Source organism: Ciconia boyciana, chromosome 2 (genome assembly GCF_034638445.1).
Source record: "Ciconia boyciana chromosome 2, ASM3463844v1, whole genome shotgun sequence".
NCBI lineage: Eukaryota > Metazoa > Chordata > Aves > Ciconiiformes > Ciconiidae > Ciconia > Ciconia boyciana.
In genome coordinates, this window is record NC_132935.1 from 82291196 (window position 1) to 82312350 (window position 21155).

Consider the following 21155-nt stretch of genomic DNA (forward strand, 5'->3'; position numbering starts at 1 on the left):
CCTCTAGGTGCTCATTGCAAGACTAGTAATGAACAATGTGTTCGTAATCTGCCTTTGAACGTGGCTACAAGCAGCCATAACAATCCATTGAATTTGCTCATCAAGGCTTGCGCTGACTCTCTCTCCTTTAATGGCAGTAATGAGAAGAACAGAATTTAGGTGGTGTAAGTATATTACATCCTGCTTTGAAAAGACGACATCAGTAATGTAACAATCCTTTCCCTGTAAGGACTGGTTTTCCTCGCAGAGAATAGTAAAGTCTGTTTATTTAACCACTCTTTTTTTTTTTTTTTTGTATCCTTGCTTTTGAAAATGGGATTGACAACCTCCAGTCAATCTTCTTGAATGAGTGGTTAAAAAAACCCACCCAACATATCCAACTACATGGGATAGTTTGCTCTAAGAAGAGCACTTCATAGAGGTCCACTGTCTAGATGCACGTTATGAAGTGCTGGGGACTCGATGAAAAGAAGAAATGTTTTTTCAATAGAAAAAGGAATAGAGGCTAATTAAATTCCTTATCTTGTTTCCTCCACATAACTTATTTTTTCCCCTAAATTTAGGCTTACAGTTGAGTCTATAACTTTTAAAAGGTGATTAACTGTAACAGTATTGTTGTGTAGAAGTTATTATTGATACCAATTTCCTCCCTCCCTCCCTCCACTTCATGTCTGATTAAAGCAAGTAATAAGAATTCTAGTTTATTGCCTTTCAAAAGAAGTGTGTTTGCTCTTTTTCTTTCCCTTTTTGTTTTCCATTGATTCCTATTTCCAAACCAGTTTTGCACAGCTCTGCTGTGATCCTATCACATCATTTTCCTGTGGCCACTTAGGTAATATTAGGTGGATGGGAGCTGAGGAATGATTTGAGGAATCAAGATGTAGATGACTGGGTGGACAAGGCAGTTCACGACATCACCTTCCTCCTGAGCATTTTTGGGGAATATTTGAAGGAAATAAAAACAACAGAAAAGTTGCATGGCAAAATGTAGCTTTTTGTGTGTGTGTGATGTGGGCTTGATCATGCCAAAGAAAATTCAGCAGTGCATATATTATTCCTGAAGAGACTGTAATCAAGTTAACGAACATGGCAATGATGGATTCAGTTTTTAGTATTCAGTGTATTTTAATTGCACATTAAGATAAAATGTCACATCTTCCGTTAATTTATAGTTTGCTTGTTTTAAAATACATCTATACCAAGGAGTTATCTTTCCCCTTTTAACTCGGTCTTATTGATTGATGAAGTTGTGGAGGAGTATCTTCCCCTTTCCTAATCCCTTAAAATACTTCATCCTGAAAAGGCATCTGTGCAGAAGTTCACCATTATGAGTTGCAATAGCTATCTGCTAGTTAACCTTGACTGTGAGTCTGTTTAAAAAAAAATTACATTTCCCGTGTGACTGACCTTTATTGAAATCATGTGTGCTCTTGTTGCATTGCTCAGGTTACATTTCCATCTGAAGACAAAAAGTTTAAAACCAGTTCGGTTTCCAATCACTGTCATCTAAGACTATTCTTGATAACGTAGTTATTGAGGTGGGACTGAACTCGGAGGAAGTTGTCTGTCATCACCTACAGTCATCTAGTTATGCAGCATGGGGGCTGATAGCAGCGGCACGGCTGCGAGGGCCTGACTCTGCTCATTAATACTGCAGGTAGTGTGTGCACTGAAAGGTTCAACGTTTTACGATGCAAAGCAACGTTAGTACAATTAGTTTCTATTACTAATACCAATTAGTTGGATAAGAAGGAAAAATCTTTTTTTTTATATGGGAATTCTGGAAGACCAATTCTTGTCACTGTTTTAGCCGTTCCATCTTCCCTCCCAATTCCTTTAATTACTTTCTCAATTTATTTTTTTTGAGGGCTACAGCAGTATAACATTTGGAAAGAGAAAATGACCAAAGTTGTTGTATAGCCCCAAAGCTAAACAATATGAGTATATTATTATTAAGCTTATGGCAGAGTTCCTAACTTGAGATTGATGTGTTTGTACAGCTGTTGCTAAAGCTGTGGCTCCAAACAATCGCTAGTTGTTCTAATGAACTCTTCTGCTTTGAATCAAGAGGATGAGGGAAAAGAAAAAAAGACTGTTGAAATTGCTGTTGGATTAGTAAGTGTATTGAGGTTAACGTGTAACTGCAGTAGGTGAAGAGAAGAGGAAACAAGTATTTTTTTAGTACAAGTAGTCTAATAACTTGGGGTTTTTAAACAAATAGAATTTGAAGTCATTATTTCTTTTGTATGATTTGTTCTTGTAACTCAATACTAGCACTGTGTACTGTCTCTTTATGAACTTTACTAATACTCTTGAAGATATGCTTAGCAATTATTATTAGTATCTACCCTTCGTGTTTCAAAGTGTGTTTATTGACTCTTGTCATATATTCTCAGTTTTGTGAGAGAATTTTTGGAGGTTTTCTCAGGTGTTGGAAATTTTTAAGGCATTTGTAAAAGAGAGAATAAAATACATCTACTTTCATCTTCTCCTAGAGGCCACTCATTTGTAAATACATGGCAGAGGTTATACTTGCTCAATTTTTTTCAAACTTCTGGACAAAAGAGAAAAAAATAATGTTGGCTCAGCATTTTATGCTGATTTTTAGGTATGATTGGTTTTGTCTTCATAATTGTGAAGCTTGTTTTTATCACTTAAGGGTGGCAGAAGCTAATTTCCTCCCTATCTATGTATATATTCTCAATTTCAAAAGTGCACCAGTAGAACTGTGCGTCCCCTATTTCCTTTTGAGATCAGACTTGCTCGAACTTGCTTGCAATAACCTAGTTAATATGCAGCCTTTTTGTTGGAGTAGTGGAGGTTGTTTTAAAATCTGCATGGGATAAATTCCTTCCATTGGGATGCTCTGCGTTGCTGAGCTTTTGCACAGGGAAGCATGAAATGTGTTGCTTTAAATAACGTCTGCGATCATGATTCTTCGTAATGCAATTTCTGCAGGCTTGCTTCTCTCCCTCCCCCCACATCTTTCATTGCTTTCAGTAGAGCTGAGAACTTGCTGAATGCGTCTTTTTTTCCCTTTGGTTGACTGTTCTGTTATCTATATTGATACAGACGTTTTTGTTTCATATCTGTTCATATCTTCCTCTTCTGGACTGATGCACACAGCATATCAGAGATGCTGCTGCATTGCTTCAGATCTGTATTTCTAGGACTGGCATTTATTTTTATCCATTTCCTAGGGAAAAATTATTTTGCAGCAAAAATTAAAGTAGCAGATGATAAAACCCTACAGCTCAGTAACAGATGAGCGAAAATGGATTGTGCAGTTGCCCCAATTAAAATCTGAAACTATCACAAACCTTGTGTCAATAGCAGTTCCCATTTGTAGTATGTGACATACAGCTCTCCACCAAGAGCAGAGCCGCATCTTTGCTTCTAACATCACGCAGCATGGCTCTTCAAAAGTAGGTTGCACACAGCATGCAGGAGACAAATAGCTTGTCAACAGTCTGCAAAACTCTGTCTAGCGTCTTAAGCACCAGCGCTGCCTACGAGGCCCAGGCCCAAAGCTTCTGCCTTCACTCTTTTCCCTCTTTGGCTCAGACCTCGCTTCTCCCCACCAGCTAGCTGCTTGTTTTTGTCAAAGGCGGGGAGTGCTGTAACTTGGAGCAGTTGGAAGGAAGCTAACGCTGCCAGCTCCCACTGCTTCAGGAGCTGTGTTGTGCCCTCAACCAGCTTCTTGTGCTGAGATCTTAAACTAACGAGCAGCAGCAGTAGTGGGGAGCAGGCTAGAGGTGAGGGGTTATGTGCAGCTCTTCTACAGCTCAACCTAGCATGGAGGCAATGGCCCTGGGCCTGGAACGCAGTCGTTCCTGGCATTCACTGCTCCTGTTGCATCCACTCTTCTGGAGGGAGGAGTGGATGGGCCATGCCTTCGTCTGATCTTCTACTTCAGTCATCCTAAAGTAGTTGGATATTGCTGATGCTAGGCATCTGGCAAAAATAGCATATAAATAAGACTTTAAAAAATATGCATGACTCTGTAGTAAAGCTCCAGAACACCCACACTTTGAAAATGGGTGATGTAGTTGAGACTTTGTGAAACATCTCCATGAGAAATTGATCTTGAAAGCTACTGTATTTAAAGGGAAACAGGGAAATTGCATTGGTGCTGTGCGAAAACTTGCTTTTTAATATAGAAAACCAGTATTTTTCTTATTTTCTTTCTCTGTTCGCACTGAAGAACTTTTTATATGAACAACTATTTAATGAAACAAGGGTGTCACCTTAATATTCTTAATTACATGGTATGTGTCAGCCCCTATGAGGGAGTTAACTTAAATCTGTCAGTGAAAGTCTTGCCTGTTGTAGCTCTGCAGAGCAAATAATGTTATGTGCTCCTTCATGGTGATGTAAAATGATGTCATATATCAGGAGGCACAGGTGAAGTGGAAGAGTTACGTAACTAACTGATGGCCCCAGTTGGCCCAAAGAAACTCACTGGAGATTGTGAATTGAAAAGGAGAAAACTTTGCCTGAAAATTAGAACATGGGCTTCTGTTCACTAGCTCTTATGTAAAAGCATGCAAGCCCCTGTGCAACTAGTGGTTACTAGAAATACACCCCCCCTTCCAGGGGGAGGTAATCATATTAAAATGATCAGGGCACTTGCTTTGATCTGTAGAGAGATGAGAAAGGGTGGCTCAGTGCACTGACATCGAGTGAGAACTTGACTGAGAAACAGTGCTCAATGACATAAATCTGTCCTTGGCATGTTCTGCCAGGCACATGGATGTAGCTGTCTTTAAATCTGAGCAAACAGGTGGTCAAAAGAGTGCAGCTGAGATCAGGACATTGCCTGTTAAAATATAAGCTGCGTACAGGGAAGCTGAGATTTAATCTATTAAAAGCTTGTGGTTTTCACAAACTGTGAAACTAAATTTCAGCAGTGTGAGTAACTTTTAATACTTCCTACTTGTGACACAAAATATATTTATCTCCAGAAATAGGAGAGAATAACAGCTTATTGCAAAGAATGAAATGCCCCACAAAGTCCACTCTCCACTTCTGTAGTGCTGCCTTGCGCTTGTACTAATATACAAGATTTAGGTTTGGGGTTTTGTATCCCTGTGGTCTGAATTCCAGGGAGCACAAACAGAACTACTTCTGTTAACCTGGGAAAGTTTTTTCTGGCACAATATCATGCCTTCTTCCTGCTTAAAAAAAAAAAAGGGGGGGGGGGTGCGGGGGGGGAAACAAGTGTGGGTGCAAAACCGTCTAGCAGTTGTAAGAGGAGTTTTTCAAATCTAAATTTTTTTGGTGTTTAGCTCCTAGATAGTAGTTTATGTGTTTACAGCTCACTCTCTCTGTGCAAGCTGTAATGCATGTGAAATTATTTAAAAGTTTAAATGTAAAACCTTGATTTTACATTTACAGGGTAGGAAGGCAGGAGAGGATATTAAAACAAACAAACAAACAAAAAAAACCACACAAAACAAACATAAAATAGTAATAATAGTAAGTGTATTAAACCTTTCAGGCATATGCCACTAATTTTCTAACTCAAATGAACAGTATATTCTTTTTGCCCTTAATCGGAGATTTTCTTCATTCCTTTCTCTAGTGCTGTTGCAAATATGTCTGTTGGATGACTTTTCTCTTCAGAAAGACCTTTGGAAGTGATTACGATGACAGTGTCCGTCTTGGGGGGAGGGTTGTTTTGTTTTGTTTTGGTTTTTTTAATTGCAGCCATGTTTGTGGGGCAGCTTAGTATCTCATTAAGAGAAGCTGAAGAGTATCTAGCCTCAAGCTTAAAATTCCAGTCTATCCGATATTAACACAGTCAGCTTTTGATGACTTGGAAGACTTAATTATTTAATACATTTAAATCCAAGTGCTCTGGACTAGTGTCTGTATCAGTCAAAATTAATATAGATAACTCATTAATCAGAGAAGATATACTAAGGAGTTGAACTCTTTGTCTATTTACACACTGAAAATATTACAAATTGTATTTCAGCATAGTGTGTAACTTGAAATAAAAGGCAGGAAAGGTTTGCTGACCAGAGATGAAGAGTATGTTTGCTCCACTCCAAACACAAATGCGACTGAAGGATTTTCTTTTATGTATTGAGTACTAGCTTTCTGCATTTTGTGAATTTTTTTTTTTAAGAAATGTTTCATGAAAATTATTGCACAGTCTCTATATCGTAAGTGAAACTCATGCTTCCCAAAGGGCATGGTGGAAATTCTCCATTTGCAAGCCTGATAAAGCTCAAGCTGCATTGTCTTTAAATGATAACTGCTTTTATGGTGGCTTGTTAAAGTTGAAACATATCTAATGCCTTTTGATGTATATTCCAGTATTAGTTTACAAAAAATACCCAGTGAGGGTAGTCTAAAGAGGATACCCAGCAGGAGAGAAATAAAATTCCTGACACGTACAAAAGTATCTGAATGGTCTTGTACATGGCAGATTGATAGCCTCTTACTTCAAAAGCAGTTCCCAGGCAGAAACTGTGCATGTGTGTGTCCACAAATAAAATAAACCTCACACTCTTTTTTTCAAGCTTACCCCATCTCATCTAATAACAAATGATGGCTGTGTACACGGGCAGGGTTTTATGGGCTTTTGTCATTAGATGCTTGTAAACTGTTTTTGCTTCCCCTGATGGTACGTTGACTTGGCCCAGATTGGGGCATGTGTGTTTGTAGGTAGATATGGGCTAGGGAGATCACTGGACTCTAGCTGTTTCCAATTTACATATTAAACTTGCAAGTGCATCAGTGTAGATCATGCTCTCTGTGGTTTGAACCAACAAGCAGCTCTTGTCCCCAAATATTCGTAATGTGCCTGCATCAAATCTTACTGATCAGCTGGTTAATTGTCCTGTGTGGTGGGTTTTGTGGGCTCTCTGGTCCTTAAAGTCTGTGGTGGATGGTAAGTCTTCACTGGCAGTTTGACATGCCAGTTGGGGTTACTAGGTTTGCTTTGCTCCATTTTTCACTCCTTGCCCTATCCCTGTTTCATAGTCCAGAGACGGTGAAATGTTTTTATTTTTGGTTTTGCAGCATTTTAGGATTAGAGATGCAGAGGAGGCATCAAACAGGCTCGGTTTGATTCCCTAGGTTAGGAAATCAGGTTTTTGTAGCCCCTTGCTCTACTTGTAAATACTAAAGCTCTAAAAACAGCAATATGGAAACAGTTAATATGAAGCAGAGTCTTTCAAGTCATCAACTAGCTTAACATGGCTGATTTATTTTTTAGGGGGAAAAAACAGTTTATTAATCACAGATGTGCATGTTTCTAGTGTTAAGAAAGCTGGGACTAGAATGAGAATTCCCATTTCCCTTCCAGTTTAAAAAATTTGCCTGTTCGTTGGAGGTAACTTTATCTTCTGGTTTGAGGGGGTCAGAACCCATGCTGCCTGTCCTTTTTCTTTAGCTTCAAAAATATATTTATGGACTCTCAGTGAACTCTCTGACCTTACCACCAGAGCAACATATGTGGTTTTTACTTTGAGAGAAATGGCAGTTAAATGCCTTCTTTTCTTATTGTGGCTATGAATTATAAAACAAAGCCCATCCATTAGGTTTTTTAAAATACTTTATTGAATTACAAAGCTGTCTCTACTTGAGCAGATAGTGATTTTATTAGATTTGATGGTTTCTTGTTGGATTGTTGCTGTGTGTGATCGTTATGCGTGTGTTGGGTTTTTTTATCTCCAAGATGGCCATCTGTTGCATTTATCTTTTTCTAAAAGGGAATCTGACACTCAACTAGAAAGTTTACTGTACTTGAAACACAGTTGGGGTTAGCATACCCCAAATTTATTCCATCTGTTTTGGTTTTAAAAGTCCATGTTGTTCTTGGTTTAATTTTGAATACTCCTTTTTCCTCCTAGCATGTTTTAGTGATAAAATATTCTTGAGCAACCCTAGAAAAACAATTTGCTATGTAGTCATAAAGGAAACAAAGCCAATTTAGTGTAAACATTCCCAAGCATGGTAATCAATCAAACCAAGTCTATATCGCTAATTATATAGATAGAAGTAGTATATAGTGATGGGGCAAGGGGAAATAAGACACACCCATGTGGCTGTTCTCATAGTGAAGATTAAAGGTCTTTCTGTGCTCTTGAAAATGTCTGTATTGGATATTGATATTCCCTAATGTTTGGATCTGGCAATGACTCTACTTAAATATATGAACACCAAGGTTTTTTTCATGACTGTGCTCTAGTATTGTAACTGGTCTCCTGGGGAAGCAGATGGGAGTAAGAATTGGAGAATCTGGACTCCTGTCAGCTGGGATGGAATGGGAAAATGGACGATAAAGGGTCTCACTGGGAAAATACTGGCGTGGAATATTTGTAGTGAGTATTAACATTGACCTATGAGGCTGTAGGGATGTTTTCTGCAAATTTAAGGAGGGGCAAAAAATCGGGTCTGATCTCTGAAGAGGCTCGTGGGTTGGTATTCTCTTGAGGTTAACACCAGTGATGTTAAGCCTCTTTTTTTTTTTTAAACACCTTTTTTAATAAAATTTTTTATCTAAGCTGAAGCATTTATGGCAATGCAGTATTTCTATTCACTTTAAGCTTTTCCTTCTCCCCTAGTGCTTTCATGCTTTAAGGAGCAAAGTGGAACAGTGCTATCATTTTGGTGTACTACCTACATTTTGTCCGCTTTTATGATTCCCTAAAGCCCTAATAATACTTCAGTAAGTACTTCATACTAAATCATGCAGAAGAGAAGATGAGAAGCAGTTACATGCTGCACGCCAAATGAAAACTAATGCTGTGTGGGAGGATATAGCTAAAGTATGTGCTGCGAAACATGTCTGGCTAACATTGTTTTGTCTCTTAGATCCTCTCCACTTGAGCGGAGTGTACGTATTTCTTCCTGCTCTCTTCCCTCCTTCTGCCCACAAACTCTTGGCCGACTTGGGTTAAGAGTAGGAGTGGTACAGCAAAAGTGCAGTCAGACAAAAGTACTCGTCTCCCAGAGTTTCAGGGGCTCTGCATTGTACCATTCGGTTTTACAAGAAATTTGGTAGTTGATAACCATTCATTGTCAAAAGGATGGGTGAGAATTTGAGGAGGTGGAATACAGGTTTTATAAAAAGAAAAATGGGTTTATTAACTTCAGGCATGTTACATGCTTAGGGATAGGCATGTTTATGTAAAAGTAACTCTTACGCAATCAGTTACTGCATCACCACACTGCCTTTTTCTTAGAAAGGAGTAATTGTAAAGGAAAGAAATGCAACAGATACAAAAACACAAGAGTACATGGTGAACTTCTGTGAAGGCTTAATTACCTTTTTATATATATATACATAAACAAGTGAATGTGCTCTATTTTATTTATATGGAAGGAACTTGTATGAACCATTATTGGGATGAAAAATATATACAAATGAAAGAAAAACTTGGCTGCGTGATTATAACATCTTCAAGCTTGGGAGTCTTGAAAACAAAGCATTTAGTTTGTGCTTTAAGAAACTTATTTACAAGAACACCAGCACTGTTTTCTCCTCTTCTGTGTTCCGCTAGCAGAGTGGCAGAAAGTTATTTATTGACATACCCATCAGCTGGTTTGCTATGATTTCTGAAACAAGGTATCTGATAAAAATTAAAAGCTGCATGATACAATAAAGGTGAAGTTGAGTTTGGTGAAAGAGAAGTCAAGCTAACTTCTTACAGAGGTTTAACAGGAGATTGTTTGGATTCCTGTGGAGAGCTTGCAGATGGTTGGAAGTTTTGTTTGGAATTTTTTTTCATAAGCAGACCACTTTTTTTTTTTTTAAATTAGGAAAAAAAAAAAATCTGTCGTGATGTGGATGCTGATGGCTAGTAGGCTTGCTTTTCTTACATATGTGCTGAGGACCCTTAAGCAGTAATCCAGGGGCCTTGAGGGATACTCAGACTGCAAGTTGAAAACCATTGTTATAGATAATTAATTTCTTCCTTATGTTTCCTGCTTCAACAAGAAAATAATATGGTAATTCTGTAGCACTGCTATCCCAAGATTTAGAGACAAAGCCAACTAGTATAACTCTGCATCTGCTTTTTGGTAGTACCCATTACTTAAAGCCTTGAAACCAGGTTAATGGCATAATAGGAAGTCTCCTTACCTGTGTGTAGCATAGCTACAGCTGTGGTTAGAAGATAATTCTGTAGATGAATCCTGATTCTGGGTGACTTGATTTAAAGGTTAGCAACTAGCTTGTTGGAATGAAAGTATGCTTTATAAAGTTTGTTTATCTTCTGCTTTATGGAAACATGATGATAGTGGTGCTTAATAGCAATTATTATGTATGTGTTCATACAGTATAAGCTATGGGAGTTCTTAGCATCAGAGCTGATGTATCTTAACGGTCACATGCTGTTCAGGTTTTATTAGAATAGAGAAAAATCTTGACAAACAGCCTGATAGATCACAGGTTTGGATTCCAAGGAAGGGATGCCCTTTTTGGAACAGCTTGAACAGTGAAGGAAAAAAAAAAAGTCCTAACTTATTATATTCACATTTTATGTCTCTTTCCCCGTCTCAGTTCAAAGCCATAATGTGCACTTAACACTCTGTGGAAACAGAGCAGGCTCACACTCTTGTGTGTAGATCCAAGGCATTTGGGTGTTTACAGTGAAGTGTATTGCCACATCAGCGTTACCATATTATTCTACAAAATTCAAACTACCTCTGGTCAGACTGGCAATACGCCTCTTACGGAAAAGCTGCCAGAAGAGGTGACCTGAACATCTGTGTCAAGCTTCAAGAAGGAACACAAGCACTGCATTTAATTCCCAGCAGTAGAAACATTCAACAAAACATTATTTATGTCATCCTTATATAAACTATCTATCTACAAAAGTGCACAAACAGGGGAGGAAAAAAAAACATATTTGACAACCTAGGAGAGTCTTGTTAATACCCTAGTGATAGATAATATTCATAGGAGTGGTGTTACAAGAATGTGTCCAGAAAAAAAGTGTGTTTTTAGGAAAAGAAAATTGCTGGGGGAAAAAGCATTGTGCTGCATGGGGAAAAAAGAAATGTAATCTCACAATAGCTAACCAGTGGGTGTTTATCATAAGCACACGGTCCAGTTCACGTGACAGGAGTCTCAGTGGGAAAGTAGTATTAACCTCATGCACGTATAACTGTGGCTTGAGAAAAGTGTATCCTTTGTTTGACTACAGAACTTCAGGCATTGTCATGCTGAGAAATACTGCTGATCCTGAGTTTTGAGCAAATGGGCTTTTAAACTTAGATGTTCTGTGCCTTTTTAAAAAACAAACAGAACAGCCAAACCTCCGAGAAGATTTAAGCGAAAGACAGACATTGAGCTGTTTTCTGGATTCTGCTTCCCCCTTTCCCAAGGGTAGGGGAAATAAATAAATAATGAAAGTAACTGGAGCATTTGTAATAAAATTTGGTGTTTGAAAAATAATTTACTTACCTCGTTGAGGCAATTATTTTTACTCTTCATGTCCATGCTCAGAGCAGTATACATTAAAAGATAAAACAAGCATATCCTTCCATAATGTTAGATGACATATGGAAAGTATAATCCACTATCAAATAAGTATCAGCAGTGGTAAGTATGAATTATAATTGAGGCAGGAGCGACTTAATGAAGCTTGATTGTTGCAAGCATATAAATGATGCTTTTGGCCACTTGCAGCATGAACACTGATAGTTATGGTGTCGTTAAAGGCTGGGTTACTTCAAAATAATCTGGTCGATTTGTCCATAAATCCAATCTGATATCCATTATTACATATGTCATTTGCCTTGTTTCTCACTTAACAGTGTTTCAACTTTAAAATGCTCCCCTCGTTCTTTTTGCAGACTCCCTTTCGGTCTCCAGCAATGATGCCAGTCCTCCTGCTTCGGTAACATCGCTTCAGCCCCACATGATCGGTGCACAGAGCTCCCCAGGCCCCAAGCGCCCCGGCAACACTTTGAGAAAATGGCTTACCAGTCCCGTGAGGCGTCTTAGCAGTGGAAAAGCAGACGGGCATGTCAAAAAACTAGCCCACAAGCATAAGAAGAGTAGAGAGGTTCGCAAAAGTGCCGATGCAGGCTCTCAGAAGGATTCTGATGATAGTGCAGCAACCCCACAAGATGAAACTGTTGAAGAGGTAAGCGTTCAGGGCAGCTTCCCAGGACTTGTTTTTATGTTTTTCAAATAACTAAATGTTGTCAGGTGAAGGTTGTCTCCTCAGTTGACTGTCCAGCAGTTGAGCAAAGTGGCATGTGCCATATGCTCATTCTTGATGACTGCTGTACTCTGTATGAGTACTGTGCCAGGCACAGTTTGTGCCCTTCTGCATGGAGAGCGTAAGTAAAGCTCTGTGGAGAAGGATCTCTAATTGAAAAAGAGAAATGGGAGAGTAACAAGTTGTGCTTTGGCTTTGCTCTCTTATCCCACTCAGGAAAGCAGCTTTGTGAGTAAAGGTGCTTCATGTTCTGGGAATAATCAGGTCATTTTTTATTTCCTTTCCTTTTCTTGTTGGTGGATCAGGGAAAATGTAGGGAGAGCTGCTTAACTGCTTAAAACTGTATTTACACCTTGAGTAAGAGTTAGAGCACAGAAAAATTACTGGCCCTTCAAATCAAAAGGTAGTTACCATTGGTCAAATAACAAACATGGCAGTTTTCATTGGAGGGAAGGAAATTGTGAACTATTCCAGATTTTGCCACCAAGGACATCTACTGAACGTTTCCCTTCGTCCCACAAACATGTGGCCATCCTTCTAAGCCTGGAACTCACCTATGAGCAAAGCCTGCCTCTGGTTAGGTGCAGACAGAGCCAAATTCTCTTCTGTTACAAACCTATGGTTCAGGCTGAAATGAATGGCATCTTACTGCTTCTAGGGGCACAGCCACTTACATGCTATACAGTTATTCCCTTTTACCAGGCTTGAATCTGACTAGTGGTTTTGATAGTTATCGTACAGAAAAGTGGTCTCAGATGCCCAGTTAATTATTTAGTACATTTTTTTTCTTGTTCCCGACATATTTTTCTGCAAGCTTGGAACATCAGTGAGGTTATACAGTAAATGTAGGGAAAGAAAAGACTAGAGACTTGGCAGCATGGTGAATTGGGAGATGTGGTTTGGGAAGGAATATTGGCCTCTGTGCTTGAATGTCAGGCTGTAGAAGGAGACCCTCTGTGACGCAGTTGTAGCATTGTTTTGGAAGTATCTGTTATTCTGCAGTTCTGTGAGTGAGGGAAAACCTAAGGCCAGTCAGGAAAAAACAATAATCAGCTATGCTGTCTTCCTTTAAAGACAGTTAAATTATCCTGCGAGATCAGTTACATTAAACTTTGGCTAATTGAAATAATAATTCCTTGTATAATTGGAAGGACTGTCTTTCAACACAACTGTAAAAATCATAAAAGCAGTCTGCTCTCACTACTTTGGGGGCGAGGGGCAGAAAGGATAATTGACGAAATTCTTCATGTGTAATGTGGGGGTTTTTATATCCTTTAGAAGCCTTGCTATGAGGGTTGGTACTTCAGATACAAAGCTCTTGAGTTTGTAAGTTAGAGGACTGGGTCTCTTTACAGAACTGAACTTGGAAAGCAAGTGTGGCTTTAGTAACACTTTCCTGTAGTAAATTCCAAGCTGAATGTCTTGTTCTCAGTATCTCAATCCATCTGCTTTTACCAAGCACTGAAAACATTGTCTTTGGCATCTGCTTTTCTCCCCTCTGTTGAGGAGCAGCACTGTGTTTGTAGGATCATCTTGACTCGTTGGGAGAGAGGTGAATCTACAGAACAGACTTGTTAATGACAAGTTTGTGTTGAACAAGCTTCATGCTGCTGAGAAGGTAACAGAGCTTGAATGGCTTGATTTCATTTACAGAGAGGTCGGAACGAGGGGCTGAGCAGTGGCACTCTCTCCAAGTCATCCTCTTCAGGCATGCAGAGCTGTGGAGAGGAGGAAGGTGAAGAGGGAGCAGATGCTGTACCGCTTCCTCCTCCAATGGCAATTCAGCAACACAGTCTTCTCCAGCCCGACTCGCAGGATGACAAGGTAGGAGGAGGAAGCGGAGAAGGCTTCACGTGTTGAGAGAACCTCTGTTTGCTCAAATCTTTCTTCTGTTTCCAAAATATTTGTAATGTATGTAATATAGCTTTATGGTAGACAGAAGTAATCACTACGCCACTTTAGACAACGTTAAAAGGGTTTCCTGTGGGAAGAGTATGAATTAAATATGTCTGTATTTTAACAGCACAAGTGCAGAAATTCTTCTGCTAGCACTTTAAGTGTGGCAATGGGCCGCTTTGTGTGTTTGCAGGCCTATTTACATCTGTTTAACAGATGCCATATTTAGTGATTAGAATTTAATTGTTTTATAATCATACCTTTGGGTACTGAGGTTAAAATACTATGTGCAAGTAAAGTTTACCTGGAGAAATTAACAGTTGTACATCATGTTTTTAGATCATAGGCTGTTTACCAAGCCCTAGTATTTTGGATAGTCTCAGTTCAGGGGAAAAAAAATTCTAGGTACATGTCTTAGCAGAAGGAGCTGCTCATATCAACTGTAAGGTGTTTCTGTATAGCAGCATAGGTTTTTTCTTTTTTTTTCTTTTTTTTTCATTTTTCTGGTGCTTCTACAAGTATACTAAGAACTTAATATCCAAATAAGGGTAATAATCCAGCTTTTTTTTTTTTTTTACAAATAAAGGCACATTAAAATGGAGGGTAGAAATTTTGCATCAGTAGTGAAATTCTGGATGTACTTAGTAACGGCATGAAGGAGATCTTACTTGCATGTTATTTGTTTTTCTTAAATGTTGTGAAGTTCATACATTGGGAAGATTTATTTCACTTTTCAACCTGGATCAAATGTTTAGGGGACAACTATCAAGACTGGAAATAGAAGGTTTTAGAGTAGAAACAGTGTGGACTTGTGCAGCAAATACTCACATTCACTGTTTACTTCCCATTTTGCTGCTTAAAATTCTTAGCCATTGTAATCTACAGCATGAACATTGTTAGTGAATTTTGTGGCTGGTTACTCACTGTTCTGAGTGATGCAGATGTTATTGATAACTTTGGCTGATCTTGTCGACTTCTTTTTTTTTTTCTTCCTTTTATCCCACTGCCTTTCAGTGGGGATCTCATCATCCCTGAAGCGATCATTTGTAGGATCAAAATGGCTGGCTCCCGTGCTCTATGTGTATTTAATTCCTAGATGTTTTCTGAATCGAAAAAGTGTAATATATGAGTTGGAGGAGTTAATGTATTGGGAAATATTCTTGAAACAAAAGAGGTAAAAAATAGGCATTTTAAAATTTTGCCAGCCTTTAGACCTGAGAGAATATTTTATTGCTAGAAAATAATAATCTCAGTTTGAGGTTTAGAAATAGAATAAAAATAACATTGGTGAAAATATGTTAAAGTTCCTGCTGACAAGCTGCCATATTTGCATGTCCCTTCAGTGATACTAAAAAAATTTATGTGTAAGCCTTATAAAAAGTTCTCCAGAGAAAAATGGCTTTTGCTTATATATTTCTTTTTGCACAGTAAAAACAGTTACGTGAAGGGATATGCTTGTAAGTTAGTGTCTGTTCACTTTTGTATTTCTGATGCAAAGAAAGAACCTTATCACGGTAGAGTAAGAGGCTTTGAGTAGCTTTCAATCCCCAGTAAAATTTTGCTTTCCACTTCTTAAGAGGTCAACATGCACCCACTGCAGTAAAAACATGTTGGGACAGTTTTTTAAGTAGCTTAAACTGCATTCTAGAAAAGACTTCTGAGAAGTTAAAATTTGGTACAGTTAATATTATACCATAATTTTTCAAAACATGTAAATCGTGATTCATTTGCGGTGCGTTGGTTTTGTGCAGTATCTGTCCTACTGCATGGTGGGAGGCAAAAAAGTCCCCTCATGTGGCAGCCTGGGAGGTTGGGTGTGCCTCCCTGAAATCCACGCACCAAGACATACCACCGATTTCCAGTACCTAAAGCAAATGCTTTACTGGAATGCAGAAGTGAGGAGCCAGAGCAAAGTTCTACCCAGCAGAAGTCAGTTGGCCCTACTGATGGAGTTACTGATTAATAAAAGGCTTGCAAACAAATTCCCGGTTGTCTGCCTTCTGGGTGGAGTCCTCCTTCGCATTCCTGCCACACTCAGTGGTTTCTTGGGTTGCTCAGCTCCTCTGAATCCCGAGGAATGTCTCCTCCTTCCCGTGACCTCAGAGGCTTGGCTTTCATCTGTGCCTCGCTGCAAGCATTTCTTCCTCTCTAGGGCTCCTGCTGTACACTTAGTGCTGGAAACTCCCTGCTCACTGGGTTTCTCCCTCCCTACCCAGCCCACTGTGGGCTCCAGCAACATCTCACACCTGCATGTGCTCAGGTGCTCCCTCCACCTTTCCTTATTTTCTGGGCAAGGAGTGTGCTCTGCTCCCAGAGTACATAATTGGGAAGAAGGTCAGCAGGCAGGCTTCACCTGTGCAGCCTGGCAGCTCCTTCTTTTTCAGATAATATAAGATGTAACCATATGAACTGGAAAGCAACCTGTTCTGAAGTTTTACCAACAGTCACACTCCATATACTCCCATAGAGCAATAACAGAGAGAAGGGATCTTGACCCAAATCTGATTCCAGCACTGTCAGCGTTTTGTAAGGCTAAGCTGAGCTCCATATCCAAAGTGAAAACCCGCATACAAGCACAGCTTTGGAAAACGTGGTCAACAGTCTGATGTCAGGAGCATACAATTGCCTAAAAGACATACTAGCTGTGGGATTGCTCAGTTTTTGGTGTGCATGCAAACATCACGTGCTAGGCCATGCTGATTTGTCTAATATCACTAAATATCACAACCATTTTCTCCCCTAAGAGCTCATCTGCACAGTATGCATTCTTCTGTTCAGTAGAATCATTGCACACTTCATGGATTTGCATTTGATGGCAGTTTACAAGTTGTTTGCATTTAATTTTTGGATAAGCAGTATTAAAGTTTCAAGATCAGTTATGTTAATATGAAACTAATTATTTTTGCTTTTTGTTTTCTCTTTTTGTAAACTCTAATGCAGCATTATGTTGACTTGTGTTCTGTCTCTGCTTTGGCTCAGTTCCCATATCTTTCCATTTAAAGTTGTCTGTATATCCTTTGCTTACCCAACCCCTGTTTTTCCTCTCTGAATAACACGAATACAAGGCAAACTACCTAAAATCTATATATTCTTTTTTTGTATTGACTTATGGGGAGCCTTGTTACACCCATGCTTGATTTGAGCAGAACCTCTTGTGTTAAGTCATTATACGTGCCATTTCTCTGTCCAGTTTGTTGGAAACGTGCAGGACAGCTTACACTGTGCTACATGATGCTCACTGTGCTGTTCATAATATGAAGTAAGGTTCATATTACACCTCGTTTCCACTTTCCAGTTATTTAATGATAAATGTAATATGCAAACAACTCTGTTTGCAAATTACTGAGGCTGAATTTAATGGCCCTCTCCCAGAATCCTTTACTGTGAACACCTTTTACCTTCAGTTGTATCTATAAACTGGCATTTTATAGCTTATGAGGCCAGAGATCTCCTGTGCTCTACACATACCATTGGGGAAAATGGATGGCACAAGGAATGGTGAGCTCAATTTCCCCTCTGAATCTGAGCAATATACCCCAGCTCCTTTAGGAAAGTAAATGTCCCTGAGTTACTAGTGTGGTTTTTCTTAGCTTAATGATGCTTCCTCCTTTATTTCAAGTCTTCTTGGTTCCTGTTATTTTTCTGCGGTTGTTGCTTTGTTTAACCACCAATAACATATGTTAACTGTGTGTTGTCCATTGGGTCAGCTCAGGTGATTTTTATAGCTGTTTGTCAGGCATTATCATAACCGGCAAGATGAAGGATATTCCCTTGACTTCTATTGCATGTAGGAACAGGAATTTTTATCCCAGCATTTAACTTCTGTGGGGGTTACTTAAAATTTCCAATTCCAGTTGCCCAGGTTGGAAGGGGTGGTCTTAGTGTTATATTACACTGACAGTTACTGTCAGGTACCTTTGTCTAGCAGAGAAGTGAAGGAGGTCTCTTGATCCTTGAGCAAGTACCAGGCTAACTCTGGGATTCTCCTTCCTTTGTGTCATTGCACAGACATCTTCTCGATTACTGGTGCGGCCGACCAGCTCTGAGACACCCAGTGCTGCAGAACTAGTCAGTGCAATTGAAGAGCTCGTCAAGAGTAAAATGGTGAGGCTGACTGGCAGATGCGTGTGTTTAAAGAAGTTGTGTCTTCAAGTCCTGACTTGCTATTCAAAGAAAAGCTACATGCCCATCCTAAGCATACACCTTTGACTTGTAAAACTTGATGCCTGTTTCAAAAGTCACTTTCCAGGCTGGCGTACAGGTCGCTTTGTACACCCTCTTTCGTGAAAGCACTTACTGAATAGGTAAATGGCTGTGTAGAGAAGCAAAAAGACAACAAATATGAGGGAGAGGAGAAGACAGAAAATGTATTTCCTATTAGTAAAAAGAAAATGTCCTATCAGTAAAATGAACGCTAAGACCCAGGGTTACCCTCATTTGCCTGATAGACCTTTATGAGAAGAATCCCTGAGGCTGAATTTACAGCAAATCTTGTAGAGTTCAACAGTAAAGCAGATAACCCTTACACAGAGACATTTATGCTATCTAACTGTTCTTTAGGCAACGTGATAATGAAGAAATAAGTAAAAGAGTAAAAGGATCATTTTGTATGTTAGCAGCTCCTTCCTTGCTTTGCAGTGTTTGCTCACAAATTAAGTAGGAGGAATTTGTGTCAGCTTTTGCGTCAACTGTGTCAAACTAAAACACAGTTTCTGTGTTTTAAAATTTTTGTTTCTGAAGATGCTCATTGACAAAGAATAGGGAGTATGGATAATACCAAGAAGGCCCTCCTTCATATTCAAAACACAACTTGACCCGGTCCTGGAAAACCTGCTCTAGATGACCCTGTTTGAGAAGGGGAATTGAACTATATGGTCTCAGGAGGTCCCTCAGCGAGTCTGTGATTCGCTCAAAACCTTTGAGTCTGGCTTTTGCAACATAGACCCTGTTGGGCTTAGTAGAAATGCCACTGTGAAAACTCTACCGAGAATTGCAACATGGCAGCCCCGTGTTACTAGAGGTTGAAATTTCCCAGGCTTGTTCTGAATTTAAGTAGCTTTGAATTTCAGAATGAGAAATTTGAGTTTCCATTTTATATTTCCTCATTCAGAAAGACTTACACTTCACTTGCATTACTGCATGAAATATTTTCTGCACTCTCTTAGACTATTAACTTTGCTTTTTACTTCTGTTGCACCAGAAGGGTGAATAAGAAGTAATCTGTGGGAAGATTCAAAGCAGCCTTTTGTAAATGGAAAGTTTGACAGTCCATGTGTCTTTCAGGCAGCCTAGCACTGGATATAACTTAATGATCCGTGCATGTAGTCCCTGGTGGAGATGTTCTCATTGCACAATTTTAGCCAAGGGTCAGCTTCTCCTGGTTTTTGGGCCAGTCATATCATTATTGGGTTTTTATTTTTTGTGGGGAAACAAAAAAGATTACAGTTGAACCCCACCCTGGTGAAATAAATGTGTCTTGCATTAAAGCCTGTATCACATTCAGGGAAAAAGTGATTCATAACTGTAGCTTCATCGAAGATTATGGGCTTGAATTGAAGAAGTCCAATAAATACTTCGTAGAAGCTTGTTCATATTATTTCTCCCATGGCTTCTCCATCTTCTGTACAAACAGAAGGCTGCAGAGTCCATGCAAGGGAGACAGTGTATCTGGCAGAAGAGATAGGGACTCTTTCCTAGGATCTGAACTGTCATGAAGCTGAAAAGCAACATGGACTGTAGAAGTCATTATTTTCTTCAATGAGTCAGTATTTTGGCTAGTTAATATGAAAAACAAAATGTCTGACAAAGAATGCCACTTCTGTTGTAATAAAAAAATGCTACATCCAAAGAATCTTCTTTAAAGATGCCCCATTTATTATTGAAAGTAACTTGCATACACCAGAACTAAAGTATGACAAATATAATTTAATCCCCGCCAATAAGCACACATCTGTGTAGCTTCTACCATAGAAGTACTTACATCCTGAGCAGGATAGTCTGTTTTTTATCTCTTGCTGCTTAAACCAACTGAACTCCTTTCTTTTCCTGTGAAAGACTGACGTATCTCAAATGTGCTTCTATAAGGTTAGGTTATCTGTCCTGGAAAGCCAAGTTGTTGGTTGGTTTCCTGGAAGCTTGAGACCACCTTTGCCAAGATATATTGCAGTAATTGATCTCCCATAGGTTCCCATATACAGCTGCATGTAAATGCATCTTGTGAATAAAGGGGAAATAAATCATTGTTGCTGTCTGTCTTGAACACCTTCTCAGGCCCTGGAGGACCGTCCAAGTTCCTTGTTGGTAGATCAAGGTGACAGCAGCAGTCCATCCTTCAACCCTTCAGATAACTCCCTTCTCTCCTCCTCATCACCCATAGATGAGATGGAAGAAAGGAAATCCAGCTCCTTAAAAAGACGACAGTAAGACCACATTTTCAGTCCTTTTTTTGACAATGTTTTGAAGAGATAAATGTTTTTAAAATGTCCATTTTGAACTGGCAGCAGAAGCTGTTAATCTGGAAAGGGGAGGACTTGTGTCAGGTGTCAAGCATGCAGTCATATTATGCAAAGAAAAAAAAATTTCTTAAACAGTCACAGTTTCAATTTCCTGTGATTTTTAATTTTAGTTATACCTGTCTTTGACTTTTGTCACATCAGTCCCAGTTATGGAGGAAGATGCTGATCTTTAAATGTTTAGAGGGTGATTAGGCTTCAAAAAACTGGTTGTACCCCTTGTTCTGTTCCACTGCACTCTTAATTTCTTTATGTAATAGTAAACTGTTACCATGGTAGAACAAAAACATGCCTGGTTTCAAAATTATTTAAATCTATGGGTAGAAATAACAGTTCATACGCTTAAGAGTCTCCAGACCAGAGACATAATAGCATTTTATTTTAAACAATAGTTAAATGTTTAATTTTAATGATGTGTGTAAGAAAACATTTGACTTTAGATAAACAGAAGTAAGCCTGCTCCAGTTCCAAAGTCAAAGCAGCATCTTGCTTAGAAAGAATTTGCATTAATTCTTCTGTTTCAGCTCTGCTTATCAAACAGATGTGACTCCAAATGTCT

The 21155-nt window shown here is 39.1% G+C and overlaps 1 protein-coding gene across 7 annotated transcripts in view; it reads left to right on the forward strand.

The window, feature by feature from the left end:
• Window positions 1–21155, forward strand: part of TRIO (trio Rho guanine nucleotide exchange factor) — a 258860-nt gene that overhangs the window by 210158 nt on the left and 27547 nt on the right. For all 7 annotated transcript variants that reach the window (XM_072853106.1, XM_072853105.1, XM_072853104.1 and 4 more), the window contains 4 exons: window positions 11818–12110; window positions 13842–14012; window positions 18093–18188; window positions 20355–20503. In XM_072853106.1, the coding sequence (XP_072709207.1) occupies window positions 11818–12110; window positions 13842–14012; window positions 18093–18188; window positions 20355–20503 (709 nt within the window). The remainder of the gene's footprint in view (window positions 1–11817; window positions 12111–13841; window positions 14013–18092; window positions 18189–20354; window positions 20504–21155) is intronic.